Below are 18281 nucleotides of genomic sequence, written 5' to 3'. Positions count from 1 at the left end.
GTTGTTGTTGTTGCTGTTGCAGTCACTGTTGTCATCTTTTGTTTGTCTTTGTTTTGGTTGTTTTTTCCATCAAATTTTGTATCTGCTTTAGTGCAATAGCAGAGACTCCATTGGAAATAAGTTGCAGAATGGGCTATCCCTGGTTTTACCTAATTTTTGTGTGATGTGCAAATCTTGTTTGTAGTATTTTTGTGTTTTAAATTATTTGTTACTGTATCCAATCCAAGTCTGACAAAGTCATCGGTGACGGTGTGTGGCTCACTGTCTGCCAGGAAAAATCAAGTGGTCCCAACTATTATGGATGTATCTCAATTGAAGGTTTAAAATCTTGGTCACGGAACTCATCAGCGGCGGATGTAAAAATTTTTCCGGAGGTCAGGCCTATTAGATTTTTCTTGAATGTCTCAAAGTACACTTAGATAATACATTAAATTGTTATTTATGCGCTCAGAAATAATAATCTTGATTGATGTTACTCGAATATTCATCTTTTAACTTTTCTGTTTTTCTACATGTATTATTTTCTTTATTTGTAGTGTCCGAGAGGGGAGGGGAGGGGTTTGCCCCCCCCCGATCCGTCCGCGACTGGAACTGGTGACAAACTAAGCTGAGCTGGTCCTGAAGTGTAGAATTTGGCTCCATGTTGTACTGAAAAACTTGCTTTCAATTCAACGAATTAAGTTGACCGTATCTCATTCATGCGGTATTAAACAAGTAACTAATTGCATATCAAACGCATTATTATCCATTAGCAACGCGCTGTCTCCTGTCCGCAATGACGCTGGAATCTCCCAAGAAGGTATCGCAGGTATTGTACGTAGGACCAAAAATCGCTAGTGTGTACTTTTGTTTGGTGCGTGTTTATTTTAGATTTTTCGTGGCCAAAGGCCAAATTACGTTGAAAATTACAACAGTTAAAACATCAAAACAAAGTTATGAAATAACCAACACGTTACAATTTCAGTTATGATCCACTAACACCACCTCAATTATTTTAAAAGGTGAAATGGACAGATAACATTCCAATGAAGTTCCTAAAAAGCTCACAAATTTTGTATAACTGAAAACCACAAATTTGAATTCATGTTCTTGACAACTTGAACACCTTAAATAAAAAAAACACCAAGGACAAGTTGATAATTGGATATATTAAGGGAGGATCAAAATTATCTATTCACTAAATTAACAAAATTTTGGGATGGGGCTGTTTCTGAATGGGTGAGACGAAGTGGAGCACTGAAAGAAACATTACCGAGCATTACGCAGGCTGCGGGAACACCAATCCATGCTCCGACCAAAAATTGCGCGCGTACACGTAAACTTAGCAGTCTGCTGGGATCGGCCCTTGGGACTGGCCACAGGAGACCGAGATTGGGGCATTTTCAAGATGTGCAACATTTTTATTCATTTCTAGCAGCTGCCACAACCGCATGTTAAACAGCGCCCTCATCGCAGCAGAGGGGGAAGATTTGTACACAAAATTAACCGCAGCCTCGCAGCCTCATCCAGCCACAGAGAGCAAGCAGCTGCGAAACAGTAACTTTGCTTTGAAGTTTGATTATGCTTTATTGCAGGCTTATCCTCTCATGCAGTGCCTGTTTTTAGAAAAATGGAGGGTGATCGCAAACAAGCTCCCAAGGTACGTAGACCTATCTGTATCCCGATATCTATCAGGTTGCCCCAGCAAAGCACAGTTTAGGACGCGTTTCGGATCAGTTTAACCACGGAGGAAGGAGGAACCATTTGACATTCAGAACACTTGCAGGATGCACAAAATCGTCCATAAAAGCGATGGAGTGCAAAAGGGAGAAAAAAACCACACTCCACCACCCTGGAGGCCTACATCCACCAGGTATGTGAGAATTCAGCTTTTTAGCTGATTTCCGCTTTTTTTTGTTTAGATGTTGACCCTGAATTTCACCTTTTTTGTATGCCTACACCTGGTCTGTACGACAGTATGGGAATTTTTGCATTTCCACTTTTTGCTACCTGAAATTTCAGCTTTAATTTTAAGTGGACACTCACACCCGTGATCCACCCACATGTACCCAATTTACATTGTACGTGCTATTTCACAATGACAATGAATTATGTATACACAAACAACTCTATCCCACGGAGGAAACCAAGGGCAACAGGTCAAATAAGCCCTGAAATGTTGGCAATTTTTTTTTTATGGCAGTGTAATTATCAGGGGAAAAGTACAGGTTCGTTTTTATATACTTGCCATTTCATCAAAACTATTTCAGTCAATCAAAATAATATACATCAATCCCGCGTCCCGGCTCTAAATCTTCCTTTTTTCAAAGTGCTTCCGTACACCTAAGTGACCCCGTTGCCTCCGTTTTCAACCATGGCAAAGGCAGTTTCCACCGTCAAAATGACTGATGAAAGTCTTGTCAGTGGAGTTCACACCACACTCAAATTGAAACAAAATACCCAAACCCCATGCCCCACCTGCAGATTACATTGAATCTGCTGTCATTGTTCTCCGTATTCAGCGACGACTCCTGGCAACCAAGGGCGTGGTGTTTTTCTGGGTCAAACAAGCCCTCATTGTCAAATATAGATCGCACAATTTGTTTTTTTGTGCCTTTGGCACACCATCCCTTTTAGGGATGTGCATCCTGAATGTCAAACAGTTACTTGTTCAGTGTTTAATATCAGACAGGTATTTGTTCAACATTGAATGTCGTACGTCAAACGAGGAATTAGTAACTAACTTCACACCAGACGAGAGCTTGAGTGTTTGGCATGTCATGTGGATCACTGGATGTCTGTGTACTTGATGCATGCTTGATGGAACTGTTTTTAGGATTCTTTACTGCAGTGCACTTACATGTACATGTACTTACCGTGTGTCTTCATGGTCAGGCACCGGGCACAGGCGAGGGGTTAAAATTTGTGTTACACCATGATCATGGTGATGGCCATGCAGAGAGAATAATTAGGTAAGTCTATTCCTTCCTCCGTGGTCCAACAAGGGCAAAACTACTTGAAAAAAAGATCTTGTAATGTAATCTCTGTCATGTCTTTTGAATGTGGAAGTTTGGAAGGCGTGGCAGGGGTGCATGCAGCGGGTCCTTCCTGATCTTCTGCCATGTCCTTGGGTCGGGTGTAGGGCTGCAGTGCAAGTGAGACCCTTCTGATAATAGGCCTAATACTGATGGTTAAATTTCAGGTGGAACTTCACATACATTTAGCTGGGGCTATGAGGCCGTCCACAGTCTGGGAACTTGCAAAGTGAGTCGGTGTTTTCTCAAGTTCTCTTTGGTTTGGTACATATATCTTGGATTTCTAAAATTAAGAATAAGGCTGGCACAGGGGAAAAAAAATCTTTCTTAATAGTCAGATGGTGTTTTTAAGTTCAGATTTTTAGATCTGTATCTACCAAAGACGGTTCTTTCTCAAAATGTCTGCAGGAAACGTGGTGTGGATGTACCGGGGTCCAATCCAGAGGAACTTGCTCAAACCATCAGCAACTTTGAAAGGGGTGACCTCTTCAGTTTTCTGAAAACATTCCGAATTTTCATGCCAACAGTTGTGTAAGATTCATTTTCCTTTGCCCTATCACAAAGTTTGTAAGTTTGTGGTTTAACCCTCACTGGGATTTTTTGTGGAACATAAGTAATAAGTTGGCCTGTTTAGGTTCTTTTATTGCAGACAAGTTGACTTCGTTCAGCACATGCAACTAACCACTGATTGTCAGTCTCAAAAGAAGTAAAATAAAGGGTGATTGTAAAATTGCTTCGTAACAAGCTGGCCATGTTATGATTCCTAACTACCTACTTTACCTAAATGACTTCCATAGCAGCCATCAACTCCATGATGCTGACATTCAGTTGCAGTAAAGTGGCTTGCTTTAATACGGGCGTTTCACAATAGTGCGCCTCCAGGAGTTTGCAACACGTTGGCCAATTACAATGCGCGAAATCTGTCAACCCAGTGCGCATTTGGAAAAAGGGTCGACAGATTTCGTGCGTTGTGATTGGCCAATGTGTTGCAAACTCTTGGTGGCGCACTATTTTGAATCGCCTGTATTCAAGTATACAACTTACTCCAGTCATCATTATCATCATCCTTGTGGACAAATTTGCTGCTTTGTTAACAAATACTGTAGTGCCGATAAGGATGCACTTCGGCGTATCTCGTATGAGCTGTGTGAAGATAAAGCCCGAGAGGGCGTGGTCTACTTTGAAGCACGCGTCTGCCCTCCTCAGCTGGGTAACTTGAATGCAGAGACCAGTTGGTATCAGGATAACATTCAAAATCAGCTCTCGACACGGGAGGTGATGGCAACCGTCATAGAGGGACTAGAGGCCGGACAAAGAGACTTCAACATCAAGGTCCGACTGATACTTGCTGCGGTCAAGGAAAAACCAGGTGACTTGGAAAAGAGTTTGACTTTTCTTATTATAAATGCACATTGTGTTATTTATAATTTAATACAAATAAAATGCACGTCATGTAGGATCTGATTAAAACATATTTTCCCCATTTCCTACCGAAAATTTATTGAAAAATTTCTGAGACTGATAGCTGAAGACTCCAGTAAAGTGCTTTCCACTTGGTCTATCACAATTTTTATATCTATTTTATGCATACTTAAGGTTTTCAAAAATCTGTACTTCCGTGTATATAATACTCGGTATATTGTCCACTTGTTTACAGAATGGGCAACTGAGTGTCTGCAACTTTGCAAGGAATTCCCTCATATGGCCGTGGGCATGGATATCGTTGGCAAGGAAAATGTTCCACTGAATCCTGAGATTATCCGAGCTTTCCAAGTAAGGATTTTGGTCAAACCTCACATAAAATCAGCCAGACTAGGGCCAGGGTAACTGGAAATTTAGAAACCTCACTCATGACATTCCCGTGTCTCAATTCCTGGACCTATATTAGTACGGTTTGACATTCCATCTGAAGGTATGATGACCAATATCTCAGGGTCTCGAGACTAGAAATAGACCAAGGTACTTTTCAATTCAGGTACATATATTGCTTTCAGTCAGTGTTAACTCTAACAACGCAACTTGCTCTTTAACTGAGGGAATACTTCTAGAATTTTCTTTACCATCACCAATTCCTCCTTGACTTCCTGAGATGAACCCTAGCCTGTTGTACTTGATTTTTGTAGGAGGCAGAGCGATGCGGCATTCATCGCACCGTACATGCTGGAGAGGATGGCCCGGCCAGTAATGTCAAGGAAGCAATTGAGCTGCTCAAGGCCGAGAGAATTGGGCATGGATACCATGTACTACAAGATGACAGCATTTATCAGGTTGGTTTCAGGGAGTGCTTGGAGGATGTCACAGGGTGAGGGATGGGCACAGGTAATTGATTAGTTTCTTGTTTCAGGTAGGGCTGTGACAGGTGCGTCACATCATGGATGTGTGGAGACTGAGAGGGACTTGTACATTATTAGCTGAATTGATAGAGGCTGATTCCTGACTTGGTTGGTCCTTGGGATAAACAAGGAGTGCTAAACATACCTGCCTGACAGGTGTCGCATTTTGTTTTCTTAATTCTCTAGATGATCAAAGACTCAGATGTTCATCTTGAAGTTTGCCCAACATCCAGCGTCTACACTGGGTCATGTGACCCTGACTTCAGCAAACATCCTGGTGTCAGGTGAGACTCTTGCATTCATATATATGTGAGCAGTCTGAATTCTAACTACACGCAATGAAAGTTTTTCCAAAATCGCAGCTTCTTACATGGACTCCATAAAATCATCAAATGTTTTTGCTCCGAATAGGTTCACTCAAGACAAGATCAACTTCTCTTTGAACACGGATGATCCCTTAGTCTTTCAAAATACCATCAACGATGAGTTTGAGATTGCCAAGAAACACTTTGGACTGACTGATGATGCAGCAGTCCAAGTTGTAAGTTCCTTCTGAGTTTTGTCAGAGAAATTATTTTTGGAAATTTTTGCTTAAAAGAAAGTAAAATTTGTGAGGTGTTTTGGAGCCCTTCTGTTCTTTCAAACAGTAAAAGAAGTACGTTGAACAATAGACTATTGTACGGGTTTCAATGCACAGCTAACTTATAGGACTGATTTTTTTATGCCTCGACAGACGATGAATTCAGCACGCTCGGCATTCCTGCCAGAACAAGAAAAGCTGGAGCTTATTCAACAATTGAGGGCAGCATACAACCTCAGGGACAAGTGAGTCATGACAGGAATGTATTATGAAAACGAAAATATAAACTGTATAATTTTGCTGCCAGTATAACATGAATTTAGCACTGCCACAATAAACTGAAATTATAGATCATTTATAGATAATTTATCTTTATATAATTTCAATATAAATGTGCACCAGTTATACGTCTGTGAACTGTATTTGATGTCAGCATAACCTGTTTCATGTTTTGAGGCTTTTAACATGGCTTGCTGTTGTTGCAGTTGGCCACTGTGCAATGCATGTTAGATACAAGTAACATGCTGACAAGTTTTCTGGAAGTGTGCGTTTCAACGTGGACCAGAAGTTGGCACTTTCAGTTTTTACAAACCAACCTGATAGAAAAGTAAAGGATGACGGATTACCGACATGCTTGTATAGGTGATGTGTTAGTTTACTCGTAAATTGAGTAGACACAGAAGCAAAATCATATTCCAGATTACTAGGAGTCTACTTGTAAATCAACCCTCAGTTTCAACTTAATATTTTGTTCTCAAGAAGGGGATGCAATGAAACTACTTTACATATTCATGTAACCTTTGACCCACTCCTTTCCACAGCAACAAACTTCAATGTGCGACATGAGTAGAACATGACAGGATGGCTTGACCTTATGTGTCCATTTTGTCTTTCAAATGTCGTACATTGTTATCACATAGGCCGATTCTGATGTATGGGTTTTATGCAATCAGTCAGTAAAATCATGGACTAAATTAACCACTTGCAAATTTCAAATCCTAGCTCATGCTGACGTATACCATCTCAAAGTCTGCAGCAGTTGCTAACAAAAGCAGTTATGATTGCATTACCTTATTAATGTATAAGCATCGAGTCATCATTCCTCGTGATCTTAACTTGTACCAGTGCCTGGACTGTAAATTGTTTTATTTGAAGAGGTACTGTATGTTTTTTAAGGCGTATACCATGGAATTTATAATTCATGAGAAAAAGGCTCTGTAATAAAAAAGAAATCAATAAATAAAATCCTGAGCACCAGTTCAGATTCTTTGGAAAAAAAATTGCCATCTCACCCAAACTGGTTTGTTATAGCTTTATTTCTTCTCCTGCAGTAAAAGGTTTAAATTGCTTACAATACTGGAATTATGGGAAATACAATGTGGACACGTTGTAGCTGCCACACAAGGGTACTCAAATGAGACATCTTTAGATACTCTGAGGCATCTTTGGAAAGGTATTAGTACGTGCAGTCTTTTAAAAAAAAATGCTGTGTGTATGGTCGCTTTTCAGGCTGACACAGTTGGCACGCTTTAAAAGCCAATACATTGGTCTCTTATGCACAGTTTATGCAAAAAAAAAGAGAAAAGGTGTAACTTAACAATTAGTCACTTGTAAAATGCTGCTGAGCAGGGAATTCTCACTCCGTAAGCAAACAAGTTAACATTTCTTCTCAGTCAATGTTTCCAGCGCTGCAGATTATGTAGTAAATCAACTTGCTTCACTGAAGATCAGTTTAAATAAAAAATGGACTGTGACAGTCATTACTGAATAATAAATAAGAGTAAAAAGTATTCTGAAATACACACAATGTAGGATCATTTGTTAAAATCTAAAAGATTAATTTGTCTCAAGTTGGCTAACACTACAAGAGTACAGCACCAACAAAACAGTTTAAAAATATAAAGATATTCATACAAAATTTAAAAAGTTCAAAAATATACATATAGGTCCTACAGCGCTACTAAGTACTAACAAGACTGAATCAAGGACTATATAACTGGCTTCCATAAAATTGAAAAAAAAAACTATAGCAAATATGAAACTCCTCCAAAATGAAAATGTCATACACAGAGAAATTGTACCTACTCCATTAAATATTTTTAACTTCTTTTACACCGTTAGTACTGTGTTAACCCAAGCAGATATTTTCTAACACACCACAATTTTCATCTGAAATGCAAACATAGGAAGCTTCTGATGACTTATCAAATCTAACAAAACCATGAAAAAAGAATTAAAATTGATTAGCACGATTGCTGACTTTGTATTGCATGGCAGTGGTTGTTAGAAAATTTTCCAGGCTAACAATGCCAGTAAATCACACCAGCACAAACCAAATACCCACAAAGAAATGGCGGAGGTATATGCAACTGGTAACTGTTTTTAATTTAAGACTTGCTAAAATTTCTTAGGATTGAGTACTGGTTGTTAAAACACACAAATACATGTACACAAATAACATTAAAACATTCAGATACAAGAAAAATCAAAAAAGTGTCAAGACATCAGGATACAATTTTAAGTCGATTAAACTCTTAAGTTAAAAAAACACTGGTCATAGCTACACCACTTATATCGTCATGTATTGGTGGGAACTCTGGAATTCAGCTCAGACTGGTAAAATAACAGCTTAATGCATGGAAGTAAGGGCCATCTTCAAAACTGACATTGGTCCCAAAGATGACTATTCTCGCCCAATTTTCTAAGGCAAGTTTTCAATAGTACCACCAAGTAATACTGTGTTCAAGACAAGTACGGTTTTATTGATAAAAACACATGTACGTATTCAGCCAAAATAAATTATCACTAATCCACCATGCAGCATTTTCCAGCGAGCTCCCATTATTTTAATCTGCTTTGCATGTACTTGCCCAACTTTTCTGCTACCGTAACCGGAGTTCGGTGGGATACTTAAGAGTTGTGCCGCAAAATTTCAAGTGAATTCCACGCCAACTAGAAGTAGTCATCCTCAAGACGTCTTTGCTGGGAGTTGTAATAGTGCTCCTGAAGACAAAAACCAGAAGTCAACAATTTCAGACCTGAGAACTTCGCTCAAACGTAAGGAATAACCAATTTTCTTTTGTAACCTTTTTAACAGACGAATGAGCTGATCTGATTGATCTGAATATTTCAATGCAAAAAACAAACCAGTCAACTGTGTCCAAAAATGATCTTACCGCACTTTGCTCATGTTTTGAGTTATACTCACCATGGCTTCTTGCCCCGTTGCTATGTAGGGTCGTATAAAGGTAGAGGCCTGTGGGTAATCAGGTGCCTGAGGAAATTTGCAAACATAATAAAGTAATTGTTATGGACCAGTCTGCCAAATGGGATTTCTCAGATATACAGGGGAATCAAAGTAACATTTGCATCTAAATTTATCACTCAATACTGAAAATTTGAAAGGGACTTGTTACTGATCAAGACAGTGACACTTTGTCTGTCTATCCTCAATTCCTAGCAAAAATCTTTCTTTTTCAAGAAAGGTCAGCACTAGAACTGTTACAATTTTCAACAGTATTACTATGATCAGGTCTTGACTATCATGATGAGAAATACCAAATCATTTCAGATGGCTTATTGGGGAGGCTTTAACAACTATTGCGCAGATTTCACCCTGGAAGTTTGAGACAGGTGATTGTCCAACAGAAAAGTAAGCACTGGGGCTTGAGGCTTCAACTTGGTCCCCGCAACAGCACGCACATGTGAAGCAATCATGATCAGGACAACTCAAATATCACTCCGTCAACTCACCACGTCGTTGGCATAGCCCACTCGCTGCACTTGCAGGTGATCCTGGATAAAAGAACATTCCTTGTGATCATTTATCAGTCGTGTCATGAGGAACTGGTTTCCACATACAACCATCTCATGATATTTGGACTGGATAATTCTTTCAGCTCGACTGGTGCTCTTTTTTGATTGGTAATGTTTGGAGAAATAAATTGTTTTGGTGGGAAAACTTCAATAGGAGTAACAACAAAGACTAAGCGTTCGTCATGAATTTGGAGTTTTAGTAACTTTAGTAGATGTTTATACATTCAATCAATTCAATTACAGAGTTATATTTCCACATGTAACAAATAATAAGACATCACTTGCAACGTCTAACAACTCAAATTAAATGATTAAAATGTTAGCTTAATTAGTTGTCCAATATCCCAGAAAGAAAACAATCATTTTAAAACCACAACAGCCTCAAAATTCTGTTCTGATAGAATTTTACACTCCAGTACCATGACGTCAACGTGTCATCTACTGAATCTACCACAATTCCTCCTACGTCAGCAACGTTACAATAACCCCCCATCCAACCAGTTGAAATCAGTCAACACAATCTGGCAACTGCTCACCCTAGTATGATCCATGTGTGGGAATGGATCATGGACTGGGAAAACCTCATCGTTTTCATCGTAGTCTGGCAATGGTGTATCGTTGGCCAATGTTGCTAGATCTGGTGGCCTGCCATCCAACGACCTACAGTCCATTGCAATCTGGATTCGGACAGATTCCAGTCTCTTGATAATTCCAATGCCATACAATGCGGCCAATTTGAATTAATATTGGGTAACGATGTCAGAGGTCGGTCCAAAGATCATGTGCTTGCCCGTTTCCTGCCCCGTGTTCAAATCCCACCTGATACATAATGCCTACTTGGTTTGTAGTCTTCAATTTCCTTAGAATTAAACTTCTGGGATTTTGCATCGTTCCTGTTAAAACCTAACATCCTTCATTCTCACCTCTGAAAACAATTCAAGGAAATGGTTTGGCAGAGTGGTTACATTTTCAAAAGGACACACGTTTTCAACATAACAATGATTAGTGACTGTTACACTCAGTTTCCCAACATCTGATTACAGCTTAGAATGAATTCATGTTAAAAAAGTCCAAAATTGCCAAGTAGAAGAATTTTCATTAAACACCAAATATAACTGGTTAGTTTGGGTTGATAGGAAAAAATTAAGTTATGAAGTATTTTTCTTGTTCAATTTTTAGTGAAAGAAGTAATAGATTATGAACTTTTGTTAGAATTTTTACCTGCTGTAGTTGTCTTGCCAAGCCCTGATTGCGAGCTGACTGCACCTCATCCTATGACAGAAGCAACAATGGCAGTAAATGGTCTTGTTCACAGTTTGTGAACTTTCTTAGCTGCAAAACTAAAGCTAAACCATTACTTTGTTCATAGGGTGAACATTTGGCCAGGGAAATCTACGGCAGAAATGCTCTGGATTTCAGCAGAATGTCAAACTTGATGTCTCAAGTCTGGAAGATAAAATTATCACCAAAGTCTCCAAACTTGAAATACCTGCAGGTAAGGGATGCTAAATGCCTGGTTCTCATAGGAGGTGACACCCTGATCAGAGCTCTGTCAAGAAAATAAATGGGAGTTATCAACACGAGATAGTTTCTCCAATTGCTTCTGATAGATACTGCCTCATGAAATAATGCAATGTGCAATATAGCAACAAATCATAAATTTCTAAAACATTTACTACTAGAAAAACTACACCTCAAAACTGTACGTCAATTGACATAAAACATAATTTCAATGGATCGATGGATCACGTCCCACCTCAGTGCTAAAGGCAGACGCATATGTGAACAAAGCATGACGTCATTATGTAGGTCTGTGAACAAGATTAATACATGAAGGTCAGGAGTGGATTACTCTCATTGGTATATGTTGATTCAGCATAGTACAATTCACAGCAGCACTTGCACTTAAATTGCAAAACCCGCAATATTGAGATGACTGTACAAATCCGCTTGTCAACTTACATCGTCATCCTGGCGGTAGCTGCCATTGCCGGGGTCAACATGAGATGTGTGTTCAGCAAAGCTTGTTGAGACAAAGCGCCCTCTAGGAATGCGTGGTGGCTCAACGGCAGATGGTTGACGTTGCCGTGCAGGGCGGGACAGCTTGACAAAGGACTTATGCTGCTCGGCCCCATGGATGCCAGGGTACTTCGGCTCCTCGTCCAGACGTTTGCGAAGGAAGCAACAACAGGAGATGAACAGACCGACCAAGACTAGCAAAAGTACCGCGGCAACCGCTACCATGGCGATGACCAATGGGGACCAGACATCTGTAATCTCACAACGTTCACCTGAGAAGGGGCTCTTACATCTGTAGAGAAAATTCAGTCAAGAAAAACATTGTTGGATACCTCAACTCCTGAATAGGCAATCAACTTTGAAGTGAGTAACACAGTGCAATACCCAAGCTAACCCATTCCCAACTGAACTCAATGAATAGCCTCATCCTACCTTCCCATCAATCCCTTTTAACATAATCATGCCAACTTACGTGCAGGTGCTCTCATAAGTGACAGGATCTGGTGAACAGGTGCCGTCATTCTTACAGAAACCAGGCGGGCAAATCTCTGTGACAGAAAACAAAAGAATCAGTTTGCAACAGATGTTTCAGTTTAGTAAACAGACTCCCCTTTTGCCATTGGCAATCTAGGGAAATCTACCAAAGTACGTGAAAAAACTCTAGAGACGATATAACTTAAATACAAATCTAGGTCTAAAGATGCCAGATCCTATTCACATTTTGATCTGACTTCAACCCTCATCCATTCAAGGATTACCATGTGTATTGCGTACTTTACTGAACAATAATTTTAACTATGACTGTCACATCCCTGGTTACCCCCAACCCCGTGGGGTTATATATTTACAATTTTGTTGATCTGACACGATATAAAATACGCCCGGGACTTTTGGGGTTTTGAATGCAGTAGATGCGCAATTTAAATTGAACGTAAAATTCTAAAGGATCCTTTCTGTCACTGCAGTGATGACTGGTTCACGTTTTGGCCAGGAACCCTCGGGCTGTCTCACCGCAAAGTAGCCTTCAGGGCACCGGCCTGACTCTCTCTCGTACAGCGGTCTTGAGTTGACCGCGAGTCTTGAGTTGTTCCTTGAGTCTCTGGCCAGCCCTTGGATCGGACTGCTAGTCCAATACCCACAGTAGAACCAGGCTGCGTAGACACCTGGTTCTTGTGGGAAATCTTGCGTCTCGAGTAGTTTTTTTTCCGCCTTGCGTATCGGTAGGAGTTTATCTTCACCGATACACTAGCTTCCAATCATTAAGTTCTTCAAAGCAACTGGCTGGATGCTTGCAGTTTCAGACTCAATTACAGCAACATCATCGAGGCTGGCAAGACGTGCCCTCTCCTCGGACTCTCCGACGCAAGTCCCCTTTACACCCCGAAAATTTTTTTAACCCCACCAAATTTCTGCCTGGAACACCCTCAATCCTTTTGTTGTGTGACCCTGGTGACCTCATGAGAAAGGACTTAAGCAAGAGTCGAGCTATCCAATGGGGTTTGTCTGTTCTTCCCGTGAAACTATCTAATTTAAATAAAAATACTACATGGAAACACTGGCCAAATAAAATCAACAATTTGTTTCTGTCAACGCACACTCATGTCATCTTATATGTTTGGCTCTCATGCATAAATAGAATAAGAGTTATTTCTCTTGAACAAATTAATCTCACTTCGTGACAATGACAAAAACATCCAAGTTTGACAATTAAATGGTCAGAGGAGCATACGTACGGCTTGCAACAGTCAATGAAGAGGGTCTGATATAGAGTACACTATCTCCAATCTGTCCATCTGCTGAGATGCTGCTGCTCATCTGGCTGGTAACCATGGCCTCGTTCATATCTGTGTCTTCCGCAAAGGTAAGGACATAACGGATCTCAATGCTACCACTGGACATCCCCAGGACACGGGATGTGATGAAGGAACTCTCCTCTTCAAAGATTCTGTCCAGCTACAGGTAAAAGTCGGGTTATATATCAGGCAGGAACAATTGAGATGGAAATTATATAGGGTATGGGAAATGGCCGAGTTTGGTCAGTCACAAGCTGGGGTCCAACTGTTGAAGTATCATAGCTTATATCTCCAGATAGCATCTGTCTGGACTTCTATAAAGAACGTGCCGGTGGGTTTACATTCAGTACAGAGGGCTTTCAAGGCACAGTCCATTATTGCAGTTATCCAAAGATTGACAGACAAAATTATTGTTCAAAAGTATTCTTGGTTAAAAGATGATTATGGAAGTAAAAAATTGTGAAATTCTTCCGTTCTGGCAAACTATCATTCTGAAAAAACAATGAACGAGACCATTTCCAGAGACGAATCTAAAGATGCATTTTTGGAAAATTGCCAATCAGAAACATGTTCAAGCGGGATTCGACGGAGTGTGAGAATGTGTCCAGAAGCTGCATTCAGACAGAATTCAAAACATGACTCAGCAAGTTTTGATCTCAAATCAAAATCCTAGAAAAATCTTTTCTCAGAACGGACAGCATTTACTGAACACTGAAAGTTTAGCAGATTTGTTTAGGGGAACTCCATTAAATATTACTTTTATTGCCCAAAGGAACATTATGTACAAATGACAATGGATGGACTGTCCCTTTAAGATCTGCCAAGGTCAATCAAGATTATGAAGCAACATCTTACCACACGAGTGACATTACCAGCTATTCTCTGGTACTGCTCTGATGTTGGGTCTTCAAGATCCAAGGTAAACACAGCATCTGAGCTGCCAATACGAGTAATGGCAAAAGAGCCCCTGAACTCTGATGCCGCTGAAAAATTAGCAAAACGAAAATCTTAGGAAGTAGAAATATCTGAAAGATTCCAACGTGAACACACTTGGTGGTAGATAATGTTGGTGAATCGTACCAAAGTGCCATTTGCTCTTTGCACGCTGTCACAACAGGCATGCAGAGCTTCAAACTGGCAGCTTGTACAATTGCGTCAGAATCGTTTTGTCCAATTGTATGGTAATAATTTTGGTATAAAAACTAAGTGCAGCATGCGCAAAATGACATAAGCAACATACACGGGAATCACTGAACTGGCTATATTTATTGTGTAAAGCTGCCAAATCGAGGCTCTGCCTGCCAATGGCAGCAGCGCGCAAAGAGCAAACCAAATGCTGACAAAGTACTTTGTGAAATGATACATTTCTTCAAAGGACAGGTACATCAAGCCACAAAATGGAGTAACTATGAATCACGTCACATACTTGCATTTGAAAGTTCAATATTCAGCTGTGATGAAAAATTATATTAATATTGCAATTTTGATTGTCTGGAATGCATAGTTTGTCAACGACTTCTTTTTCCGGAAAGTTTTGAGTTTTGTGCCCTCTTTTCCAACATTTTACGATGAAAAACCTGAAAGTAAAGCTGATTTTTGAAAATACTTGCAGGCCGCATGTGTACAGGATGTGTTGTAACAGACTCAGTTTGTGACCACAGGTGGTATTCCTGTGGGAACCAGCCACGGATCTGATCTGTAGTACGCAATGAAAGAAGGCCCTCAAATGACCGCATATCAAACCAATCTGCGATGTCTTACATATGCAAGAGTCGCCGACCAGAGTGAAGCCAGGAGCACATCCACACAAGTAGCTCCCTTGGAGATTGAGGCAAACACGGTCCGCAGGACAAGGGTCATTCTCCACGCACTCGTTGACATCTGAGATATGGGATTGACACCAAAAATCATTCAAATTTATGAATTTGCAGGTAAAGAAGCTGACAGTAACTTCTTTCACAATCAACTTTAATCATCTCTTTCCAAAATGTTTGGACCGCTTTCAATTCCAATCCAACCCAAGCAAGTCCTGAAATACAACAGTTTATACAAAATACAAGGGAAATAAATGTGGCGGTAATTAAAATGGAAATTGAAGTTTGCGCATTACTTTGTATGACGTTAAAGTTTGCAGCACACGTACCTGTTTCACAGTAGTCTCCTTTCCAGAATTGTGTACACATACAGATGAAGGTGTTACCATCAGGAACACAGCTACCTCCATTGTCACATGGGATATTTTGACAGCTACTCAAACCTGATCAAAGCAAAATAAAGGCTGGTCTAAGCGCTGATGACTGCGGATGGAATTGTCCGATTCCAAACAAGATGATTAAGTCCATCATAGAATAGTTGCATGGCTCTCGTGACTCCGTTGACGAACTCGGAGGGACATCACTTGCCGTAAGGTGGGCATATGATCCGAGCACTGAGCATGGGTGACACCAATCAGTACAAAGCTCGCCACCAAATTGGAGTCTATTACAAACCACTCCCTTGCTGCAATCACAGGGTTTGCAGTCAGGTTTTAGTAACAGGCAGCCATCACATGGCTCAGAGACACCTGACCACTCCAGAGCTGCAGGGTGCTTGTGAAGGACTTGCCAAAATCACTTGATACAATACTGAATTATTCAGGGGTAGGGTTTATAAATTTGAATGTGTTAGTGAAACAACAACATTTGAGATAAAAAACCTCACAATTTAGTTTTCAATCAGCTTATTGGAGCGATTCTCAGGATAAGAAGGTCCTGTTTTGCCACAAAGCAGACTAAGTTTTGCCTCTTGATCCAGACCTAATGTACAACTTGTCATTTCATTCAGCAATTACAGAACTTACTCAGCATGAAGGTTCCAGGTGAGATCTCATTTCCGGAGTCAAACTCATTCTGAACCGGTCTCAAGCCAGAGTAGAATGCACTCGCTATCTCAGTGTCATTAGGAGGCGGGGTACCGGTGAAAAAGATATCAAACTCAACAATGGCCTGGTTACTACCCCCGACTGAGCTTCCTGTCAGCATGATGCCAACAAATTCACTGCTGACCGGGCTCTGTCGGAACAATCGGTCCATCTGAGAGGGAGGAAAAATATAACTGAATTGAGATAAACTACTTTGGGAAACTTCCCCTAGAAGCTCTGGAAGTTCACGGCATTTTCACGGGCCACACAAATATTCTCACTATACCTTCTAGAAGAGGCATACTTACATCATCTCTGAGTGCAGGTAGTCTAGTCTGAATGTCACTTTCAGAGAACGGACGGGGCATGGAACCAATACTGACCAGTTCTACTCTACCGTCAGTCTCATAGGTTGCTGCAATGCAACAGACAAGAAGAACATTTATTTTAATGAATATTTACAGATCTCATCTTCTTTGAGTGTTTTTATATTTATCTGGAATTCTCCAGAAAAAAAAAACAGAGCAAGAAAAACATCATTTTCATATTTGAAACAAACTTAACCAGTTTTAGCAAAAATTCTACGTTCAATCAAACTTTCTTCTGAACCAAGAGAAAAACGAATTTTGAAACTGCCAATTAATAAGAAAAGTGTTTCATTTAATATCAAAAGAGACTGTGTGGCAAGTGAACAGAAACTCGAAGGTCACACAAGTTTAATACAATGAAGGTAAAATTGAGTCGAAAATGAGGAATGAGATCACATGGTCAACTTACGGAGTGTTTCAAGCACCACGACAGAGAAGGAGCAAGTGTCGGCATTGCCTGCTGAGTCGGTTGCTGTGTATCTGACCAAGGTAGATCCTGAACTGAATGCATCGCCAGGATCCTTGTTGGAAGTCAAAGTAACATTGCTCGTGTCATTGGCTGTTGGCAGTGTCCAGTATACAGCTGCTGTGTTGCTCGTGGACAAGATGTAGACAGTTTGGCCAGATGGGCAGTTCATGATGACAGGGTCCCCGCGATCTGGGAATAAAATGCCCCAAAAGTACTGAATGTGAAAGAAATTCAACCAGAACTAGCTGTGCTGGATAACCTCTGTTGTCTGGTAGGGTTAACTCTCCACATCAAAAGTGCTTCCTGCTTTATTTTAACAGTGAGGCTGTCAATACATAAATGGTGACCTCTGCTGCAGCTGCCTCACCATTTGGAACGCATCTCTCTCTTTTTCGAGATAGAAAACTCTTTTCTGTGCACGACGCTGATGCCAGATGAAGACCAGGTGTGAAAAAAACTAAATAAAACTAGAACGGCACATTGAAATCGAACTGGACTCCTTAACTTGCAGTCTGAGCAGACACGCAATTTTTTTACCTTCGACAGTGATGACAAAGACACAGTCTGTCGATTGGCCAGCAGAGTCGTAGGCTGTGTAGGTCACCGTCGTGCTACCAATGCCAAACTGGCTCCCTGGTGCATGGCTACCGACCAAAGATGGATTACTGCGATCATCAGAGGGACTAGGGAAGGAGAAACTAACTGTAGCATAGGACTGACCAGGATCTGTAGACACCGTAGTGCTTGGTGGACAGGCAGTAAACACAGGAGGGGCATCATCTGAATTCAAACAAATGAAGAGTTTCGGTTCAAGACAGACCTATCACCAAAGTGAGACATCTTATGAGTTATCTTCAATACGAGTTCAAAAAGCTCACTGACAGAGCGACATCCTGGCAGGCCAGGTTGTTTTAAGGAGTAAACGCAACAGTACTTCAACGGCTTTGCAAAATTTGCCAATTATTAATTTTGAACAGGCAGCAGACAGAG

The 18281-nt window shown here is 40.5% G+C and overlaps 2 protein-coding genes across 5 annotated transcripts in view; one reads left to right on the top strand and one right to left on the bottom strand.

Moving 5' to 3' along the window:
- The first annotated feature begins 1479 nt into the window (after positions 1-1479).
- Positions 1480-7224, top strand: LOC110978222 (adenosine deaminase-like). Of its 2 annotated transcripts, none has more exons than XM_022233040.2 (9): positions 1480-1639; positions 3182-3243; positions 3423-3545; positions 4121-4383; positions 4672-4787; positions 5138-5281; positions 5534-5631; positions 5759-5888; positions 6081-7224. In XM_022233040.2, the coding sequence occupies exons 1-9, from the start codon at positions 1610-1612 to the stop codon at positions 6174-6176; spliced, it is 1062 nt and encodes a 353-aa protein (XP_022088732.2). In that variant the 5' UTR covers positions 1480-1609; the 3' UTR covers positions 6177-7224. The 2 variants fall into 2 exon arrangements, with proteins under 2 accessions (XP_022088732.2, XP_022088733.2); XM_022233041.2 differs by having other exon boundaries at positions 1486-1852.
- A 1-nt stretch (position 7225) lies between these two features.
- Positions 7226-18281, bottom strand: part of LOC110978223 (uncharacterized) — a 55328-nt gene continuing 44272 nt past the window's right edge. For 2 of the 3 annotated variants that reach the window (XM_087132721.1, XM_087132722.1), the window contains 7 exons: positions 17829-18071; positions 17232-17480; positions 16763-16869; positions 16395-16626; positions 15699-15812; positions 15317-15436; positions 14351-14538 (listed from right to left, as the gene is read on the bottom strand). In XM_087132721.1, the coding sequence (XP_086988847.1) occupies positions 14366-14538; positions 15317-15436; positions 15699-15812; positions 16395-16626; positions 16763-16869; positions 17232-17480; positions 17829-18071 (1238 nt within the window). In that variant the 3' untranslated portion in view covers positions 14351-14365. Of the gene's footprint in view, positions 8931-9135; positions 9202-9680; positions 9723-10279; positions 10421-10964; positions 11016-11232; positions 11293-11705; positions 12055-12234; positions 12311-13495; positions 13716-14350; positions 14539-15316; positions 15437-15698; positions 15813-16394; positions 16627-16762; positions 16870-17231; positions 17481-17828; positions 18072-18281 lie in introns of those variants that run through there. The other variant, XM_022233042.2, reaches the window with a different exon arrangement.

Source organism: Acanthaster planci, linkage group LG02 (assembly GCF_054643075.1).
Source record: "Acanthaster planci isolate LZ-2023a linkage group LG02, COTS_SCS, whole genome shotgun sequence".
In the NCBI taxonomy this organism is placed as follows: domain Eukaryota; kingdom Metazoa; phylum Echinodermata; class Asteroidea; order Valvatida; family Acanthasteridae; genus Acanthaster; species Acanthaster planci.
This window is presented reverse-complemented; position numbering and strand designations above follow the sequence as displayed.

Excerpts from the sequence above, each read along its gene's own strand:
- LOC110978222 (XM_022233040.2), top strand. The coding sequence starts at position 1,610 with ATGGAGGGTGATCGCAAACAAGCTCCCAAG. Across the intron at positions 1,640-3,181 it reads ATCGCAAACAAGCTCCCAAG|GTGGAACTTCACATACATTT; the intron begins GTACGTAGACCT and ends GTTAAATTTCAG. Across the intron at positions 5,889-6,080 it reads ATGATGCAGCAGTCCAAGTT|ACGATGAATTCAGCACGCTC; the intron begins GTAAGTTCCTTC and ends ATGCCTCGACAG.